The sequence below is a fragment of the Rana temporaria genome, chromosome 2 (genome assembly GCF_905171775.1).
Source record: "Rana temporaria chromosome 2, aRanTem1.1, whole genome shotgun sequence".
NCBI classification, from domain to species: Eukaryota; Metazoa; Chordata; class Amphibia; order Anura; family Ranidae; genus Rana; species Rana temporaria.
In genome coordinates, this window is record NC_053490.1 from 17,267,790 (window position 1) to 17,289,341 (window position 21,552).

The 21,552-nt window shown below is 46.2% G+C and overlaps 1 protein-coding gene across 1 annotated transcript in view; it reads right to left on the reverse strand.

Annotated features, from left to right (window-relative positions):
- TPP1 (tripeptidyl peptidase 1) overlaps nt 1–21,552 on the reverse strand; it is a 75,523-nt gene that overhangs the window by 28,809 nt on the left and 25,162 nt on the right. The window contains exons 4-6 of the mRNA XM_040339916.1: nt 8,895–9,045; nt 2,391–2,512; nt 1,106–1,284 (exon numbers count right to left, since the gene is read on the reverse strand). Coding sequence (XP_040195850.1) covers nt 1,106–1,284; nt 2,391–2,512; nt 8,895–9,045 — 452 coding nt within the window. The remainder of the gene's footprint in view (nt 1–1,105; nt 1,285–2,390; nt 2,513–8,894; nt 9,046–21,552) is intronic.

Consider the following 21,552-nt stretch of genomic DNA (forward strand, 5'->3'; position numbering starts at 1 on the left):
CCCGGAGCTGAAGAACGGGGAGAACCGTGTGTAAACACGGCTTCCCCGTGCTTCACTGTGGCGGCTCATCGATCGAGTGATCCCTTTTATAGGGAGACACGATCGATGGTGTCAGTCCTACAGCCACACCCCCCTACACTAGTAAACACACACTAGGTGATCCCTAAATGTTACAGCGCCCCCTGTGGTTAACTCCCAAACTGCAACTGTCATTTCCACAATAAACAATGCAATTTAAATGCATTTTTTGCTGTGAAAATGCCAATGGTCCCAAAAATGTGTCAAAATTGTCCGAAGTGTCCGCCATAATGTCGCAGTCACGAAAAAAATCGCTGATCGCCGCCATTACTAGTAAAAAAAGTAAAAAAAAATAAAAATGCAAAAAAACTATCCCCTATTTTGTAAACGCTATAAATTTTGCGCAAACCAACCGATACGATTATTGCGATTTTTTTTTACCAAAAATAGGTAGAAGAATACGTATCGACCTAAAGTGAGGAAAAAATAATTTTATATATGTTTTTGGGGGATATTTATTACAGCAAAAAGAAAAAAATATTGATTTTTTTTTTTAAATTGTCGCTCTATTTTTGTTTATAGCGCAAAAATAAAAACCGCAGAGGTGATCAAATACCACCAAAAGAAAGCTCTATTTGTGGGGAAAAAAAGGACGCCAATTTTGTTTGGGAGCCACGTCGCACGACCGCGCAATTGTCTGTTAAAGCGACGCAGTCCCGAACTGTAAAAACTCCTTGGGTCTTTAGGCAGCAATATGGTCCGGGGCTTAAGTGGTTAAGGTAAAAAAACACAAACCTTTACAACCCCTTTAATTTGCACTCTTGTGGCATGTACAGTAAATGGAAGATTCATGAGGGTATGCAGTACATTCTGAATATAAAAGAGGGGTATACAGTACATAAAATATACATTGTAGTATACAGTACATATGGTAAACATGGGGGAAGAGGGGGTATGGTTTATCACAGTACAGGGCAGGAAGCTGGTATATTGGTATATGGTATATACTGGTATATTGCGGATAGATTGGTGGAAGAGAGATATGGCACATTGTGGAAACACATGGAATACATGATGCTATGGGTACCTGAGCACAAGCCTGGCTGTTGTTGGGGTGGCTTCCAGTGTCGCTGGATGTCAGGTTATATCTCTCTCGCAGGACAGACGGGGTGACTCCCAGGTGAAAACCTTCATTTATTCCGACCACTTTATTCTCTCTTCTTCTCAGGGATTTCCGTACGGGTGGAAATCGGTGTAAGCCACCCACTAAGGAGAGAGTGACATATATACATATATACACTGCCGGCTATGCTATGTATAAGAAATGTTAAGAACATTGATCCTCCATCTGGTGAGAAGGCTCGAAGGTTTAGGTGGCATATGAATGCAATCAACCCGCCATAATTGTAAGAATCATCAGTGGGATCCGGATTGTGGGCAAAATAATGAAGGAAACGGGGCAGGCCATGACATCACAACAGGTGGCACTCTAACCCCTTCCCGTACAGTGATGTGGGGGGCATCTATCCTCTCTGTACAGTGATATGGGGGGCATCTATCCTCTCTGGACAGTGATGGGGTGGGCGTCTATCCTTTCTGGACAGTGATGGGGTGGGCGTCTATCCTCTCTGTACAGTGATGGGGGGTGTCTATCCTCTCTGTACAGTGATGGGGGGTGTCTATCCTCTCTGTACAGTGATGGGGGGTGTCTATCCTCTCTGTACAGTGATGGGGGGTGTCTATCCTCTCTGTACAGTGATGGGGGGTGTCTATCCTCTCTGTACAGTGATGGGGGGTGTCTATCCTCTCTGTACAGTGATGGGGGGGTGTCTATCCTCTCTGTACAGTGACGGGGGGGTGTCTATCCTCTCTGTACAGTGATTGGGGGCGTTTATCCTCTCTGTACAGTGATGGGGTGGGCGTCTATCCTCTCTGTACAGTGACGGATGGGGGGGGGATCTATCCTCTCTGTAAAGTGATGGGGGGGTGTCTATCCTTTCTGTACAGTGATGGGGGGTGTCTATCCTTTCTGTACAGTGATGGGGGGGGGGTGTCTATCCTCTCTGTACAGCGATTGGGGTGTCAATATTTCTTATAAAGGAGATGGGGGAATGTTGGGGAGGCACAGAGGTGTGGACATTGCTGGATCCACCAAGAGCCACAGTGAGGCCTGCGGTTATGTGGTACAAGGCCAACAACAAAATACAGTGGACCTGTGTGCTATCCTGGTAAATGTAGAGAAGTTCTCTGTCTAATCCCAATCCCTCTTCCTGAAAATGGCCACCTTCAAGGTATGCGGAGTACAGTGTTCTTGTGACATTCCCTGTCCACCTCTTTGGTCTGCTCTACCAGGAAGCCTGTCCATAACTCACCAAAGTCTATGTGTTCAGCCAGGTCAGGGGTCAGCGAGTAGTGGGATGCAGATCTGACCACGCTGCGGTCTCCATTCACGTAGCGGTGGAACTTTACCCCGGGAAGCAAAACCTCTGCAGTGCTGCATGATAGAGAGAGAGGGAGAGGGTGAGAAATCTGGAGACGGTTTATGGAAAAGGTGAAAAAAAAAATGTGGTGACTGTGTGGGAAGGAAAGGTAGGGGTGGATAATAGGAAAAGGAAGACAAATGGGGAAGCAAGAGAAAGGAAAGAAAAAGAAAAATTGATCACAGAGAGAAGCTGACTATAAGGCATCTGCACTTTTCGTTACTGAGTGGCTTGTTTCAAAGACGGGGAGAGCGTGAGTGGATCGGCGCATAGCATTGTCAGCGGTATTGTCGTGTCTGGCTGTATTACACTATTGTGTTTCCCCTTTTCTTACATGTCCCACACCTGCTGTGGTGTATTGAGGAGGGGGGCTGAAGCCTGTTTTTTGCACCATCACTAATGACCAAGGCTGTGTCGTTGGAGCTACTGAAGTGATTTGAAGCTGACTATAAGGCACCTGTTTCACAGAGCTGTTGTATCCAGTGACACTCTCACGCTGCTGCTAATCAACATTGTTTAACCCTATATTTTACCATCTACTCTATAGGGACGGTATTCTGAGATTGAGTACTATTTGATGCTCTGAATTAATTAGCTTTGTATTAATTTATTAATTTTTATACACTAATTTTTTTTCCTCATCTATATATATATATATATATATTGTGTGCTTCACCCCACTGTGGCAACACAACTAATCCCCTATTCAGGATTTTGAATTATTATCACAATTGGATTGATCTTAGTAAGGTATCACATAAATTAGTAGTTTTTAGCGTATATGTTTATATTTTTAACAAGTGTGCTGTGTAATCACGGTGGTGATTGGATTATCTCGTGTATAGCAGGACCACGCTCACGCTGGAAGGAATATAGACTTTTCTGATTATCATTATAGCCCCCATTGAGGGTTTAAGATATTCATTTGTATTGACTTTTGTATCACAATAAGTCTGGGTGCCATGGCGCAGTTCTAACCCCCCTTTTTTTCCCACCGATTTTAAAGTGGTTGTTAACCTCAGACATGAAATCTAAACAAAAGCATGCCCTAGCTATAGTGTGCACTTCATTCCAGTGCACCAAGTGTAATTTCTGTCTGCTGCTTCCTTCCTCTGCCATCAGCATGAATCAGGTCTGACAAGTTTTCCTGACACCAAGAGAGAGAGAGAGGAAAAAAAAAAAAAAAAAGATGGGGAGGGACCTCCAGCTGATTGACAGTCTCAGCTCTGTTCTGGGTTTGATCTTAAGGACCGCTTAGCATGGGTCACTTGATTTCAAGTAGCCCACTGTATAGATCCTCTGACCTGTTAGAACATATTTAATTACACCATAGGCCACTTTCACACTGCTCCATTGTATAAACCCGGTAAAAACGCATATGCGTTTTTGGTATGTTTTGTACCTTTGAAAAAAGGACACCCATGGGTGCGTTTTTGCCACCCTTTGGTTGTGTTTACCTTAGGAGGAAAATCAAAAGGCAAAATCTTTAAAAAATAAAAAAGTTATGAACAATTAAAATTTTTACAAGCAGGAGGTACCCTGAAATCTTCTAAAGCACCCCAGTGTACATGTGAGACTAATAACATTATTTGGCCAATAACATCTTTTGTAGAAGGATCTCCTACAGCCGTCTGTTGCAGATTTTCACTGCGTATTAGTCTGCAACCATGTAACAAGTAAGAACGAGTTCCACAACACCATGATCTTCCTTTACACAGACAAGGCAGAAAAACAGAAATTATGAAAACGTACAACTTCCTGTGCATCTGCCGAGTCAGTGATACACATTATCTGACATTTCTTGTTTATATTCTGTAGTTAGTGCTGTACTGAGTTCTTGGTCTCCAGCAACATCAGAGGTGTGCGAGGGGGACATGCATCAGGAGGTGTACGAGGGGGACATGCATCAGAAGGTGTACGAGGGGACAGGCAACAGGAGGTGTACGAGGGGACAGGCAACAGGAGGTGTACGAGGGGGACATGCATCAGGAGGTGTACGAGGGGGACATGCATCAGGAGGTGTACGAGGGGGACATGCATCAGGAGGTGTACGAGGGGGACATGCATCAGAAGGTGTACGAGGGGACAGGCAACAGGAGGTGTACGAGGGGACAGGCAACAGGAGGTGTACGAGGGGGACATGCATCAGGAGGTGTACGAGGGGGACATGCATCAGGAGGTGTACGAGGGGGACATGCATCAGGAGGTGTACGAGGGGGACATGCATCAGGAGGTGTACGAGGGGGACATGCATCAGGAGGTGTACGAGGGGGACATGCGTCAGGAGGTGTACGAGGGGGACATGCATCAGGAGGTGTACGAGGGGGACATGCAACAGGAGGTGTACGAGGGGGACATGCAACAGGAGGTGTGCGAGGGGGACATGCGCCAGGAGGTGTACGAGGGGGACGTGCATCAGGTGGTGTACGAGGGGGACATGCATCAGGAGGTGTACGAGGGGGACATGCATCAGGAGGTGTACGAGGGGGACATGCATCAGGAGGTGTACGAGGGGGACATGCATCAGGAGGTGTACGAGGGGGACATGCATCAGGAGGTGTACGAGGGGGACATGCATCAGGAGGTGTACGAGGGGGACATGCATCAGGAGGTGTACGAGGGGGACATGCATCAGGAGGTGTACGAGGGGGACATGCAACAGGAGGTGTACGAGGGGGACATGCAACAGGAGGTGTGCGAGGGGGACATGCACCAGGAGGTGTGCGAGGGGGACATGCACCAGGAGGTGTGCGAGGGGGACATGCACCAGGAGGTGTGCGAGGGGGACATGCACCAGGAGGTGTGCGAGGGGGACATGCACCAGGAGGTGTACGAGGGGGACATGCACCAGGAGGTGTACGAGGGGGACATGCATCAGGAGGTGTACGAGGGGGACATGCATCAGGAGGTGTACGAGGGGGACATGCATCAGGAGGTGTACGAGGGGGACATGCATCAGGAGGTGTACGAGGGGGACGTGCGCCAGGAGGTGTACGATGGGGACATGCATAAGGAGGTGTACGAGGGGGACATGCATAAGGAGGTGTACGAGGGGGACATGCATCAGGAGGTGTACATGGGGACATGCATCAGGAGGTGTACATGGGGACATGCATCAGGAGGTGTACATGGGGACATGCATCAGGAGGTGTACATGGGGACATGCATCAGGAGGTGTACATGGGGACATGCATCAGGAGGTGTACATGGGGACATGCATCAGGAGGTGTACGAGGGGACATACATCAGAGGTGTACACGCAGAGTACTATCAGATGATAATTTGTTGAGTGGAAAAAAAAAAACCTTTACAAAATCTCACCATGGAATGTTCCATGTACCATGGGTGGAAACCGAAGCTTGATGTTCACCCCACTGTGAAATAAGCCGGACTTGCCGGAGCATGGGGTATTTTTAGTAATAACCCTCCAATTATCGGCTGGTGCCCCTGTGCTCCAATGCTCCAATCCCAAAATCACTTTGGGGCCCGAGGAACATAGAGCCATCTCTGTCCTGGAACGCTTGCATACAGTTACTGCATTGGCAGAAGGTCCTCCACTGTCCAACAAATATCCACAGATTTTTCTCATGAGATCACTGCGAGATGAGAAGACAGACGAGGAACGTCCTACATGTCAAATACCCATGTAGCGCCCCCTTACTTTCAGTATGGGCACTACGCTAAAGTTAGTGGGGAATGGGAGAGTTACCTTGCTCCCATTCACCATTTGTGTACATTTTGGGACTTCTGTCATCCCAGAAATGTCCACTGGGTCAGTCTGTACTCCAGGGATGCAATGTCATCCCTGGCCAGCAGTTGGGGGGTTCTGGCAGAGTAAGTTTCACCAGCAGCCAATCAGAGGAGCTTTTTCCCTCACGGGGCGTGCTGGAGAGGAGTATATCTGTGACAGGTGTCATGTGTTCTAAATCTTTGCGGTTGCAGGTGCGGCATCCACCTTCAGGGTGCGTGCATCCATGGACCCCGCCGGCGTGGCCCACCTGGCCATAATTGCAGACTACTCGGAACCTCATCCGGAGGTACAAGGGGACCCCAGTGACTGGCTGGATTCCCGGATCTATTGAAAAAATCCCAGGCTGGGTGCCGTTCGATTGGAGAGTTGGTTTGAGGAGGACATGGAGGCAGGTCGTCCAACAGAGCCTGAACAAACCAATTGGGGATCCGGTGACCAGAATATCGACAGGTACGTTTGCTGTCATCTGGTGACCGATGCAGAAATCTACTGGGAGGATTCGCTCCATCTATCTATCTAGCTCAGTTATTGTAATTGGCCTGTGGCAGAGGCCCGAGCCGGGTCTGTGAGAGAGGCCCGTTCTTCCCAGAAATCCTAAGTGACATCTCGGCTGCCAGGCCTGTAAAAAAGGGTCTGTCCGGGGGCACTTTACCCACTCAGTTGGAGTGGCGACGAGTTACAAATTGGTACTATACAGAGAAGTACTGACTGTTCTATCCAATATCCAGGCCTGATACTGCAAGGTTCTTCCTCTCTCTCTATTCATCAACTTTGTCCTTCCCCAATTGATGTTGATGTTGGCCTGGAAAATAAAGCATTGGAAAAAACCTTTATTCACTGTCTGGACCTTCGCTCACTGTTTGTCTCTACAATTGCACCCCTAGACAACGCCAGGGTACCTTAATAGGCCGATCCCAAATCAAACAGCGGCTCCTTCAGGGGTAGCGCTACACCCACAAGGATCAAGTGACGGCACCAGACAGGGAAACAGAAACTGTGAAACCACAGATGTGGCTGGCGGGTAATTGCACAAGCAAGGGATTGAGTAACACCTCAGGAAGCTGCTGACTTTTCAAGAAGTAAAAATCGAGAACTTCAGAAGACTCTGTGGGAATGTTCCAAACCCAACTAAGCAGAGCAAAGTTCTTGGAGACAGAAAAATAAGGCGTAGGGGAAGACACACCTCACTAGGACACTCAGCATTGTATTAGGGTGGCGGGAAACTGCCCGGCCTATAGGGGAAGACTCACCTCACTAGGACACTCAGCATTGTATTAGGGTGGTGGGGGACTGCCCGGCCTATAGGGGAAGACTCACCTCACTAGGACACTCAGCATTGTATTAGGGTGGTAGGGAACTGCTCGGTCTATAGGGGAAGACACACCTCACTAGGACACTCAGCATTGTATTAGGGTGGTGGGGAACTGCCCGGCCTATAGGGGAAGACTCACCTCACTAGGACACTCAGCATTGTATTAGGGTGGTGGAGTACTGCCCGGCCTATAGGGGAATACACACCTCACTAGGACACTCAGCATTGTATTAGGGTGGTGGGGAACTGCCCGGTCTATAGGGGAAGACACACCTCACTAGGACACTCAGCATTGTATTAGGGTGGTGGAGTACTGCCCGGCCTATAGGGGAATACACACCTCACTAGGACACTCAGCATTGTATTAGGGTGGTAGGGAACTGCTCGGTCTATAGGGGAAGACACACCTCACTAGGACACTCAGCATTGTATTAGGGTGGTGGGGAACTGCCCGGCCTATAGGGGAAGACACACCTCACTAGGACACTCAGCATTGTATTAGGGTGGTGGAGTACTGCCCGGCCCAAAAAAAGGGGAAGACTCACCTCACTAGGACACTCAGCATTGTATTAGGGTGGTGGAGTACTGCCTGGCCTATAGGGGAAGACACACCTCACTGGGGCACGCAGCATTGTATTAGGGTGGTGGGGAACTGCCCGGGCCTATAGGGGAAGACTCACCTCACTAGGACACTCAGCATTGTATTAGGGTGGTGGAGTACTGCCCGGCCTATAGGGGAAGACTCAGCATTGTATTAGGATGGTGGGGAACTGCCCGGCCTATAGGGGAAGACACACCTCACTAGGACACTCAGCATTGTATTAGGGTGGTGGGGAACTGCCCGGGCCTATAGGGGAAGACTCACCTCACTAGGACACTCAGCATTGTATTAGGGTGGTGGGGAACTGCCCGGCCTATAGGGGAAGACTCAGCATTGTATTAGGATGGTGGGGAACTGCCCGGCCTATAGGGGAAGACACACCTCACTAGGACACTCAGCATTGTATTAGGGTGGTGGGGAACTGCCCGGCCAATAGGGGAAGACACACCTCACTATGTGGACAATTTATTGTCCACACAGGTGCAATTTATTGAAGTGGAAGGAAACTGCCTGTAGGAGAAAGACCTCACAAGGACATCCTGTGTTGTATTAGGGCGGAGGGAAATTATTGTCCAGCCTGTAGGGGGAGATATCTCACCAGGATAACCCTGCATTGTATGAAGGTGGAGGGGGAATTGCCTAGTGTGTAGAGGAGACACACACCTCATAAGACACCCTTTGGTGCATTAGGCTGGAGAGGAATTATTGGTGAGAAATCTAACCAGCGCTCACCTGACTGGCATCTCACACTGCAGGAAGTCTCCAGTCTGCACGCTGTCACACTGCTGCACTCCATGTTTCCCCAGCCAGGTGCGAACTGTCCGCAGGGTGTCCAGAGAGGGTTGGAGCAGAGCGCGGAGATCTTCCAGGGACAGGAAGTGACCTGTAGGGGGGACACATACATTTTTCATCAATGGCAGAGAAGAATGAACAGACCACCAATACAGCTCACGATACACCCCACAATGCACTCCCCAATACAGCTATTAATACTGTACATCCCTCCGAATACACCTCTCAGTACTTCCTAATACACCCCCTAATAGAATACACAGCCCTCAAAAATTCCACTAGCCTGCTCGCATTTTGCGAGTGGAATTTATGTTCCTTCAATCTATGTATTCCCAGGCCCAGTATTATGGTAGTCACCAGACTCCTATGGTCCCAGGCCCAGTATTATGGTAGTCACCAGACTCCTATGGTTCCAGGACCCAGTATTATGGTAGTCACCAGACTCCTATGGTCCCAGGACCCAGTATTATGGTAGTCACCAGACTCCTATGGTCCCAGGACCCAGTGTTATGACGGTTACTTGACTCCTGTATTCTCAAGCCTCAGTGTTATGGTGATCCTCTGACCGCTGCATTTCCAGGCCCCATTGTAATAATGGTCCCCTTATTCCTGTAATTCTAGGCCCCAGTGTGTCTGTATTCTTAGGCCCAGTTTTATGTCTGTCCCCCATCCTCTGTATTCCCAGGCCCCATCGTTATGGCTGTCTCCAATCCTCTGTATTCCCAGGACCCATCGTTATGGCTGTCTCCAATCCTCTGTATTCCCAGGACCCATCGTTATGGCTGTCTCCAATCCTCTGTATTCCCAGGCCCCATCGTTATGGCTGTCTCCAATCCTCTGTAATCTCAGGCCCCATCGTTATGGCTGTCTCCAATCCTCTGTATTCTCAGGCCCCATCGTTATGGCTGTCTCCAATCCTCTGTATTCTCAGGCCCCATCGTTATGGCTGTCTCCAATCCTCTGTATTCTCAGGCCCCATCGTTATGGCTGTCTCCAATCCTCTGTAATCTCAGGCCCCATCGTTATGGCTGTCTCCAATCCTCTGTATTCTCAGGCCCCATCATTATGGCTGTCTCCAATCCTCTGTATTCCCAGGCCCCATCGTTATGGCTGTCTCCAATCCTCTGTATTCCCAGGCCCCATCGTTATGGCTGTCTCCAATCCTCTGTATTCTCAGGCCCCATCGTTATGGCTGTCTCCAATCCTCTGTATTCCCAGGCCCCATCGTTATGGCTGTCTCCAATCCTCTGTATTCCCAGGCCCCATCGTTATGGCTGTCTCCAATCCTCTGTATTCCCAGGCCCCAATGTTATGGTGGTCCTCAACTGTCGCAGTTCTGGATCTCATTATTAGGATAGTCCTATAACTTTCATATCTTTGGGCTTGCTGTTATGGCATTCCCCCACCATGTGTTTTGCTAGGCCACCTAGTTACGGCTGTCCTTTATCTTCTGTATTTCAATCCATTGTTAAAGTCATTGTAAACGATCACCATGTAAAACAACCCGTTCGGGTTAAAATAGAAATTAAAGGGTAAAACATTTTTGTAAAAAACAAACACTGTTCTCGACCGCATAAGAGCTGACAACAACCGCCATTTTATTCTCTAGAGTGTTATAATAAAAAAAAAGAAAAGACAAAAGAGTGTTATAATATAATTTTTTTTTAATATATATATATATGTTCCAAGTAATTTTCTATCATATTTTTTTTTTTTTAAAACCAGTTAAACCAGCTTCACAATGCCCACAAGCAAAATGACAACGGTGTGGACATGGTTTTATAAACTATGTTTTTTGAATAACAATGCGGAGCAGGGGCGGATTGTAAAATAGTAAGTGACCGAATTTATATTATAAAAACGCATGATGAAAGGACATACATTAAAAAAAAATGCTAATTGTGGTTAATTCATGTTTATATTGACTGCAATAACCTAATGCTTTTATTTCCTGAACAGTCCCATGTGTTCTGGGTGCAGCAGCAAATGTGTCCCACTAGGTGGTGCTCTTGTGCTAGCCAGGTCATAGGGACAAGCTGGGGGGTCTCTGTTATCAGCTCTCCAATTAAAGAGACCCCATCACAAGCCCATCCATTGCTGTGCTTTAACCTGCAGTTTTTTTTTCTAAATTGGTCACAGAGTCCCTTTAATGATCTGTAAGTGGCTATGGGGCGTGTGATATACAGTGGATATAAAAAGTCTACACACCCCTGTTAAAATGTCAGGTTTCTTGATGCAAAAAAAAATTAGACAAAGATAAATCATTTCAGAACTTTTTCCACCTTTAACCACTTCGCCACCAGCCGCCGTCTGGAAACGGCGGCAAGGTGGATGCTTAACTGGGGGTCGCCGTTCTGAAACGGCGCCCCGCAGAAGCAGCAATGCGCGCCGCCTCGGGCGCGCACACAGAAATTTCTGTGCGCGCCGGGTCTATGAGACCCGGCGCTACACAGATCTAGGTAAATGACCAGCAACAACGGTCATTTACCTTGTGATCGCGCCGTCCAATGACGGCGCGATCACAATGTAAACACAGGAGGTCAGGGAAAGTTTACCTCCTCTCCTCTCCTCACACAGTATCAGCGGGAGAGAAGAGGAGATAAACTGTGAGTGTTCCATTGCCCATAGTGTCACATCAGTGCCCAATCTGTGCCCTAAAGTGCCCTAAAGTGCCCAATCTGTGCCCTAAAGTGCCCAATCTGTGCCCTAAAGTGCCCAATCTGTGCCCTAAAGTGCCCAATCTGTGCCTAAATTGCCCAATCTGTGCCTAAAGTGCCCAATCTGTGCCCATCTGTGCCCAACAGTGCCACATCTGTGCCCAACAGTGCCACATCTGTGCCCAGTAGTGCCACATCTGTGCCGCATCAGTGTCACCAGAGCCGCACCAGTGTCACCAGAGCCGCACCAGTCACCAGAGTCCTATAATATTGCCACAACAGTGCCGTACCAGTGCCGCCTGTGCCCACCAGTGACGCCTGTGCCCACCAGTGCCGCCTGCGCCCGCCAGTGCCGCCTGCGCCCGCCAGTGCCGTCTGCGCCCGCCAGTGCCGTCTGCGCCCGCCAGTGCCGCCTGTGCCCACCAGTGCCGCCTGTGCCCTCCAGTGCCGCCTGTGCCCACCAGTGCTGCCTGTGCCCACCAGTGCTGCCTGTGTCCACCAGTGCTGCTAATCGGTGCACACCAGAGCCACCTGTGCCCACCAGAGCCACCTGTGCCGCCTGTGCCCACCAGTGCCGCCTGTGCCCACCAGAGCCACACCCGTGCCACTACAGTGCACATAAGTGCCGCCTGTGCCCACCTGTGTCCACCAGTGCCACCACAGTACTCTGCAGTACAGCCTCACCAGCCACCAGTATGGCAAAAAAATTCTTTACCGGCGAGCAGGCCGTACATCTTCTACTTGCCATGAGCGATGAGAGCAGCGAGGAGTCTCTGTCCGATTCTGATTCGGCCTATGAACCCGTTATAGACAGTGGGTCCGATTCAGAGTCTGAAGAAGAACATGTGCCCAGGAAAAAAAGGGGTGCTGGCGTGGAGAAGCGGCCTACTCCCAGACGCGCAGGGCCGTCCACCTCAAGCGCTGTGCCTACAACCCCAAGCGATGTGCCGTCCACCCCAAGCGCTGTGCCGTCCACTCCAAGCGCTGTGCCGTCCACCCCAATCGCTGTGCCGTCCACCCCAAGCGATATGCCGTCCACCCCAAGAGCTGTGCCGTCCACCTCAAGAGCTGTGCCGTCCACCAGTAGGGTGTCATCTCAGCCCCAAAGGGATAGGGGCCATGCCAGCCTTCCCTATGGCCTTCAAAACCCCCTGTGGCTTCCCCCCAATTCCGGAGCAGCAAATATCCCCCCCTTCACTGCCCAGCCAGGTGTCCAGGTGAACACAGAAAACTTTTCTATGATAAATTTTTTTAATTTAGTTTTCACCGAAGATTTCCTTTCCTCCATTGTGGCCCAGTGCAATCTCTACGCACAACAGTACGTAAGAAGTAACCCTGGTTCCAGATATGCCCGCCCCTTTGAGTGGAGAGAACTAACGGTGGACGAATTTAAAATGTTCTTAGGCCTAACCTTTACTATGGCACTTTCAAAAAAAAACCAATTGTACTCCTACTGGTCCACCAAACCCATTCACCACATGCCACTCTTCTCCTCCCTTATGCCAAGATCCCGATATTTAATAATTATGCGGTTCCTCCACTTTAACGACAACGCCCAGTGCCCCCCCCGAAATGACCCTGCTTTTGACAAGCTATATAAAATTCGGCCACTTCTAAATTTTTTCGCTCAACAATTTCCCCAATTATATACCCCTGACCAGAACATATCTGTGGACGAGTCCCTTGTCAAATTCTCAGGCAGGCTGGGCATCAAGCAGTTCATCCCCAGCAAAAGGGCCCGATATGGGGTCAAAATGTACAAGCTTTGCGACAGAGCCACAGGGTACCTCTACTCATTCATGGTGTATGAAGGAAAGGACTCCCAACTGCATCCCCCTGAATGTCCAGAGTATATGGGAGTCAGCGGAAAAGTGGTCTGGGATCTGATGTATCCACTCTTTGGAAAGGGATACCACCTTTATGTGGATAATTTCTACACCAGCTTGCCCCTGTTTCGCTGTCTTTACCTTCAGAATACCCCAGCATGTGGCACAATAAGACCCAACAGGAAAGGCTTCCCGCAAAAACTGGTGGATCAAAAGCTCAGACGAGGGGAGTCTGCAGCATTGAGGAACCAGGAGATATTGGCTGTCAGGTGGAGGGACAAACGGAACGTCCACATGCTTTCATCAATCCACAATGACACCCACGTGGAAGTCCACAAAAGAACCGGCCCAATCCAAAAACCAAAATGCATATATGACTATAATTTGTTCATGGGGGGAGTGGACTTCAACGACCAGATGTTAGAACCCTACCTGCCCACAAGAAAATCCCGCCACTGGTACAAGAAAGTGTCCATTTATTTTTTTAGTTTGGCCTTCTACAATTCCTATGTAATTTACAAAAAATCATCCGAGAACCCCGTATCATATCTGGACTATCAAGAAGAAGTCATCACCGCCCTTTTGTACCCTGAAAACCCACCGGAAAATATTCACTCTGATTCTGTGAGCAGACTGCACGAGCGTCACTTTCCTGAGCAAACCCCCTCCCGTGAAACAGGCAACAGACATCAGAAGAGGTGCCGGGTGTGCTCCAGAAGAGGAATTCGAAAAGACACCACATATTACTGTCCCGATTGTCCTTCCCAACCAGGCCTCTGTATTGGAACATGTTTCCGCCGTTACCATACGTTTCTTCATTATTAGGGACGTATGGTAAACGCAATTCTAATTTCCTGTACTTTCCCCCCCCCCCCCACCCCTTATGCCACTGCACTCATACCTCTGCCTTCTCCGGAACCGACCATGGCCTGTTATACAACCACTCTTTTGCCTAACCCTAAACATACTTCTGCCTTCTCCGGAACCGACCATGGCCTGTTATACGACCACTCTTTTGCCTAACCCTAAACATACCTCTGCCTTCTCTGGAACTGACCCTGGCTTGTTATACGACCACTCTTTTGCCTAACCCTAAACTGTACCTACCTCTGCCTGCTCTGGAACTGACCCTGGACTGTTTGACCACGTTTTTTGCCTGCCCCTTGGATTGATCTTTTACCCTGCTATACTAGTGGGAACACAGGGGTCTCACATATGTGAGGGGCTCCAGAATTGTTTTTCTGGATGAAAAAACTAATTTTTTAGTTTTCTCATTCCCGGATTAGGGTCTGGTTGCCCGGAGGCTTCAAAGAGATTTGGGTGGGAGAAGCCTCTACCCCTGTCCCCATTCCCCTACCCATGGCCCGCTACTTGGACCATGTTCCTACCAGGACAAATATTTTGCCACTGCTGGCACTGTACTGACTATGGACAATATTCCTGCCTGCTGCCTGGACAATTCCATTCACTGTCGCTGACCAGTGACCACGTCCCTGCCTGCTGCCTGGATCGGGGCTCTCCTTCTGTGGACAATTGCACTACTAAAACCACAGGTAATCTTCTTTTTTTTTTACCCATTACTCAGCAGAATGTATTTTAGGGTGTAATTCTTGGTATGTACATGCTGTGTTAGAAATATGAAGGCCCTTCAAAAATGTGATAGATTGTAAGGAAATTGGATGTGTAATTTATGTCCCTAGAACACCTGATGGTGCTTCTTGGATGTTGGGCCTCTGTATGTGGCCACGCTGTGTAAAAGTCTCACACATGTGGTATCGCCATACTCAGGAGGAGCAGCAGAATATATTTTGGGGTGTAATTTTTTCTATGTACATGCTATGTGTTGGAAATATCCTATAAATGGACAACTTTCTGTAAAAAAAAATGCGTTTTTATTTTTTTCCACATTTTCCAAGAACATCTGGAAAAAAATGAACTGTTCAAAAGACTCATCATGCCTCATAGATTATACGTTGGGGTGTTAGCTTTCCAAAATGGGGTCACTTTGTGGGCGTTTCTATTGTCCTGGTGCTCCAGGGCCTTCAAAAGTGTAATAGGTGGTTGAGAGATTAGATGTGTAATTTATGCTCCTAGAATGCTTGAAGTTGCTACTTCGGTGTTGGGCCTCTGTATGTGGCCACGCTGTGTAAAAGTCTCACACATGTGGTATCGCCATACTCAGGAGGAGCAGCAGAATATATTTTGGGGTGTAATTTTTTCTATGTACATGCTATGTGTTGGAAATATCCTATAAATGGACAACTTTCTGTAAAAAAAAATGCGTTTTTATTTTTTTCCACATTTTCCAAGAACATCTGGAAAAAAATGAACTGTTCAAAAGACTCATTATGCCTCATAGATTATACGTTGGGGTGTTAGCTTTCCAAAATGGGGTCACTTTGTGGGCGTTTCTATTGTCCTGGTGCTCCAGGGCCTTCAAAAGTGTAATAGGTGGTTGAGAGATTAGATGTGTAATTTATGCTCCTAGAATGCTTGAAGTTGCTACTTCGGTGTTGGGCCTCTGTATGTGGCCACGCTGTGTAAAAGTCTCACACATGTGGTATCGCCATACTCAGGAGGAGCAGCAGAATATATTTTGGGGTGTAATTTTTTCTATGTACATGCTATGTGTTGGAAATATCCTATAAATGGACAACTTTCTGTAAAAAAAATGCGTTTTTATTTTTTTCCACATTTTCCAAGAACATCTGGAAAAAAATGAACTGTTCAAAAGACTCATTATGCCTCATAGATTATACGTTGGGGTGTTAGCTTTCCAAAATGGGGTCACTTTGTGGGCGTTTCCATTGTCCTGGTGCTCCAGGGCCTTCAAAAGTGTAATAGGTGGTTGAGAGATTAGATGTGTAATTTATGCTCCTAGAATGCTTGAAGTTGCTACTTCGGTGTTGGGCCTCTGTATGTGGCCACGCTGTGTAAAAGTCTCACACATGTGGTATCGCCATACTCAGGAGGAGCAGCAGAATATATTTTGGGGTGTAATTTTTTCTATGTACATGCTATGTGTTGGAAATATCCTATAAATGGACAACTTTCTGTAAAAAAAAATGCGTTTTTATTTTTTTCCACATTTTCCAAGAACATCTGGAAAAAAATGAACTGTTCAAAAGACTCATTATGCCTCATAGATTATACGTTGGGGTGTTAGCTTTCCAAAATGGGGTCACTTTGTGGGCGTTTCTATTGTCCTGGTGCTCCAGGGCCTTCAAAAGTGTAATAGGTGGTTGAGAGATTAGATGTGTAATTTATGCTCCTAGAATGCTTGAAGTTGCTACTTCGGTGTTGGGCCTCTGTATGTGGCCACGCTGTGTAAAAGTCTCACGCATGTGGTATCGCCATACTCAGGAGGAGCAGCAGAATATATTTTGGGGTGTCATTTGTGGAATATACATGCCATGTGAGAGAAATAACCTGTTATAATGACAATATTGGTATGAAAAAAAAAAAAAAAAAAAAATCTTAATTTTGCAAAGAATTGTGGGAACAAATGACAACTTCAAAAAACTAACTATGACTCTTACTAACTACCTTGGAATGTCTACTTTCCAAAAAGGGGTCATTTGGGGGGTATTTGTACTTTATTGGCTTGTTAGGGTCTCAAGAAATGAGAGAAGCTGTCAGTAATTCAGGTGTGATCAAATTGTTCAATTTTCAGAAATTGGTACCATAGCTTGTAGACCCTATAACTTTCACCCAGACTAAATAATATCCAATTTTTTTTTTTTTTTTTACCAAAAATATGTAGCAGTATGCATTTTAGGCCAAATGTATAAGGAAAAATTACTTTTTTACAAAATGATATGATAGAAATGAAGAAAAATTCATTTTTTTACAAAATTTTCGTTCTTTTTTCATTAATAGCGAAAAAAATAAAAACCGCAGAGGTGATCAAATACCACCAAAAGAAAGCTCTATTTGTGGGAAAAAAAGGACAAAAATTTCATTTGGTTACAATGTTGTATGACTGAGTTATTGTCATTCAAAACGTGAGAGCACCAAAAGCTGAAAATTGGTCTGGTTATTAAGGGTGTTTAAGTGCCCAGTTGTCAAGTGGTTAACCACTTCCTTACTGGGCACATATACCCCTTCCTGACCAGGTGAAATTTCAGCTTGTGGCACTGCGTAACTTTAACTGACAATTGCGCGGTCGTGCGACGTGGCTCCCAAACAAAATTGACGTCATTTTTCCCCCACAAATAGAGCTTTATTTTGGTGGTATTTGATCGCCTCTGCGGTTTTTATTTTTTTGCGCTATAAACAAAAATAGAGCGACAATTTTTTAAAAAAAACAACAATATTTTTTACTTGTTGCTGTAATAAATAGCCCAATTTTTTTAAAAAAAACATTTTTTTTCTCAGTCTAGGCGATACATATTCTTCTACATATTTTTGGTAAAAAAAAAAACGCAAGCGTCTGGTTTGCGCAAAAGTTATTGCGCTTACAAAATAGGGGACAGAATTATTATTATTTTTTTTACTACTAATGGCGGCGATCAGCATTTTTTTCGGGACTGCGACATTATGGCGGAGACATCGGAATCTTTTGACACATTTTTTGGCGCCATTCACATTTATACAGCGATCAGTGCTATAAATATGCACTAATTACTGTATAAATGTGACTGGCAGTGAAGGGGTTAACACTAGGGGATGAGGAAGGGGTTAAATGTGTACCCTGAATTGTGTTCTAACTGTGTGGGGGGGGGGGGGGGGTGACTGGGGGAGGTGACCGATCTGTGTCCCTATGTACAAGGGACACACCATCGGTCTCCTCTCTCCCTGACAGGACGTGGAGCTCTGTGTTTACACACAGAGCTCCACGTCTTGTCCCTGTAGCCGCCGATCCCGAGTGCCTGGCGGACATCACGGCCGCCAGGCACGCGCATCGGCATCTCAGTGATGCGCCGGGCGTGCGCAGGCCGTAAAAACACGGCCAGTCAGAGAAGTAGAACCACCCTGCAGCCGTATAAAGTCGTACGGCCGTCAGGTAGTGGTTAATGTGACCTATAAACTGTACAACTCACTTGAACAACAAACTGAAACTGTTTAGGTGGAGGGAAGTAGAAATAAAAAAATAAAATAATATGATTGCATAAGTGTGCACACCCTTAAACTAATACAGTACTTGGTTGAAGGACATTTTGATTTTATTCCAGCACTCAGTGTTTTTGGGTATGAGTCTATCAGCATGGCACATCTTGACTTGGCAATATTTGCCCATTCTTCTTTGCAAAAACACTCCAAATTTGTCAGATTGCAAGGTCATCTCTTGTGCACAGCCCTCTTCACATCACCCCACAGATTTTCAATGGGATTCAGGTCTGGGCTCTGGCTGGGCCATTCCAAAACTGTAATCTTCTTATGGTGAAGCCGTTGATTTGGATGTATGGCTTTGGGTTGTTGTCATGCTGAAAGATGAAGTTCCTCTTCATGTTCAGCTTTCTAGTAGAAGCCTGACAGTTTTGTGCCAATATTGACTGGTATTTGGAACTGTTGATAATTCCCTCTACCTTGACTAAGGTCCCTTTTCCAGGTGAAGAAACACAGCCCAAAGCATGATGCTACCACCACCATGCTTCACGGTGGGCATGGTCTTTTGGTGATGTGCAGTGTTGTTTTTGCACCAAATATCTTTTGGAATTATGGCCAAAAAATTCAACCTTGGTTTCATCAGACCATAACACATTTTCCCAACATGCTTTTAGGAGACTTCAGATGCGTTTTTGCAAAATTTAGCCGGGCTTGGATGTTTCTCTTCGTAAGAGTCACTCTACCCCATAGCCCAGACATATGAAGAATATGGGAGATTGTTGTCACATGTACCACACAGCCAGTACTTGCCAGATATTTTTTGCAGCTCCTTTAACCTCTTGACCACCGCCCCATGTCCAAAAGACGCCCTCTTTTTAAAGATGGATATCTCGGTAACGGCAGCAGCTGCTGCCACAACCGAGATATCCATCTCTTCAGTGGGCGGTCCTGTACACCATAACGGCGGTCTCCGCGGCGGATTCGCCGCGAGATCGCAGTTATCAGTGGCGGGAAAGGGCCCCTCCCGCCGCTTACCGGAGCCATCGGTAGCGGCGGAGGCGATCAGGTGCGTTCGGCAGCTGACTGGGGTTGCGAGTGAGGGAAAAATGTCAATCACCCGTCCCCATAGCTCTGCTGGGCGGAAGTGACGTCAAAACGTCAGTCCCGCCCAGCGTCTTAAAGAAACATTTTTCTTTTGTCATTTGAAAAAATGACAGTTTCAATTTTTTTTCTTTTTTTTTCATTTAAGTCTAAATATAAGATCTGAGGTCTTTTTGACCCCAGATCTCATATTTAAGAGGACCTGTCATGCTTTTTTCTATTACAAGGGATGTTTACATTCCTTGTAATAGAAATAAAAGTAATAAAAGTGATCATTTTTTTTATTTTTTTATTTCAGTGTAAAAAATTATTAACTAAATAAAAATAAATAAGAAAACAAAAAAAAATAGTTTTAAAGCGCCCCGTCCCGACGAGCTCGCGCACAGAAGCGAACGCATACGCGAGTAGCGCTCGCATATGAAAACTGTGTTCAAACCACACAAGTGAGGTATCGCCGCGATCGTTAGAGCAATAATTCTAGCCCTAGACCTCCTCTGTAACTCAAAAAATGCAACCTGTAGAATTTTTTAAACGTCGCCTATCGAGATTTTTAAGGGTAAAAGTTTGACGTCATGCCACGAGCGGGCGCAATTTTTAAGCGTGACATGTTGGGTATTATTTTACTCGGCGTAACATTATCTTTCACAAAATATAAAAAAAATTGGGCAAAATTTATTGTCTTATTTTTTAATTCAAAAAAGTGATTTTTTTCCAAAAAAAGTGCGCTTGTAAGACCGCTGCACAAATACGGTGTGACAAAAAGTATTGCAATGACTGCCATTTTATTCTCTAGGGTGTTAGAAAAAATATATATATAATGTTTGGGGGTTTTAAGTAATTTTCTAGCAAAAAAAAAATGTTTTGGTCTCGTAAACACCGAATCTGAAAAACAAGCCCGGTGGGAAAGAGGTTAATGTTGCTGTAGGCCTCTTGGCAGCCTCCCTGACCAGTTTTCTTCTCGTCTTTTCATCAATTTTGGAGGGACGTCCAGTTCTTAGCAATGTTACTGTTGTGCCATATTTTCTCCACTTGATGATGACGGTCTTCACTGAGTTCCATGGTATATCTAATGCCTTGGAAATTCTTTTGTACCCTTCTACTTACTGATACCCTTTAACAATGAGATACCACTGATGCTTTGGAAGCTCTCTGCGGACCATGGCTGTTGCTGTAGAATGCGACCAAGTAAATGTCAGGAAAGACCTACTAGAACAGCTGAACTTTATTTGGGGTTTATCAGAGGCACTTTAAATGATGTCAGGTGTGTACTGACTCTTATTTAACATTAGTTTGAATGTGACTGCTCAACTTTGAACACAGCTACATCCCCAGTTATATAAGAGGGTGTGCACACTTTTGCAACCACATTATTTTATTTTTTACCTCCCCAACCCAAAAGATTTCAGTTTTTTTTTTCAATTGAGTACAGTTTATAGGTCACAATAAATGTGGAAATTGTTCTGAAATTATTTATCAGGGACTCTGGTAATAAATAGAGATCATAATGTGACATCATCCCAACAGACTCCACCTAAAACTGAAACGCCCATATGGTGTGGGCAGGGCCGGCCCTATGATGGGACCGGGTGGTACCATGGGTACCAGGCAGCACTTTTAGGGGGGCAGCATACTGATGCCCGCCAGCCCGTTCCGCCACCCAAATAAAATTGATGTCCTTTTTTTCCCACAAATAGAGCTTTCTTTTGGTGATATTTGATCACCTCTGCGGGTTTTATTTTTTGTGCTATAAATACATATATTTTTTAACTTTTTGCTATAATAAATATCCCCAAAATTTAGAAAAATAAACTATTTTCTTCAGTTTAGGCCAATATGTATTCTTCTACATATTTTTGGTACCAAAAAAAAAAAAAACACAATTAGCGTACATTGATTCGTTTGCGCAAAAGACATTGTGGCCGCCGGCAATTCACAGGTCCCTTTATACTCCTGGATACATGTATA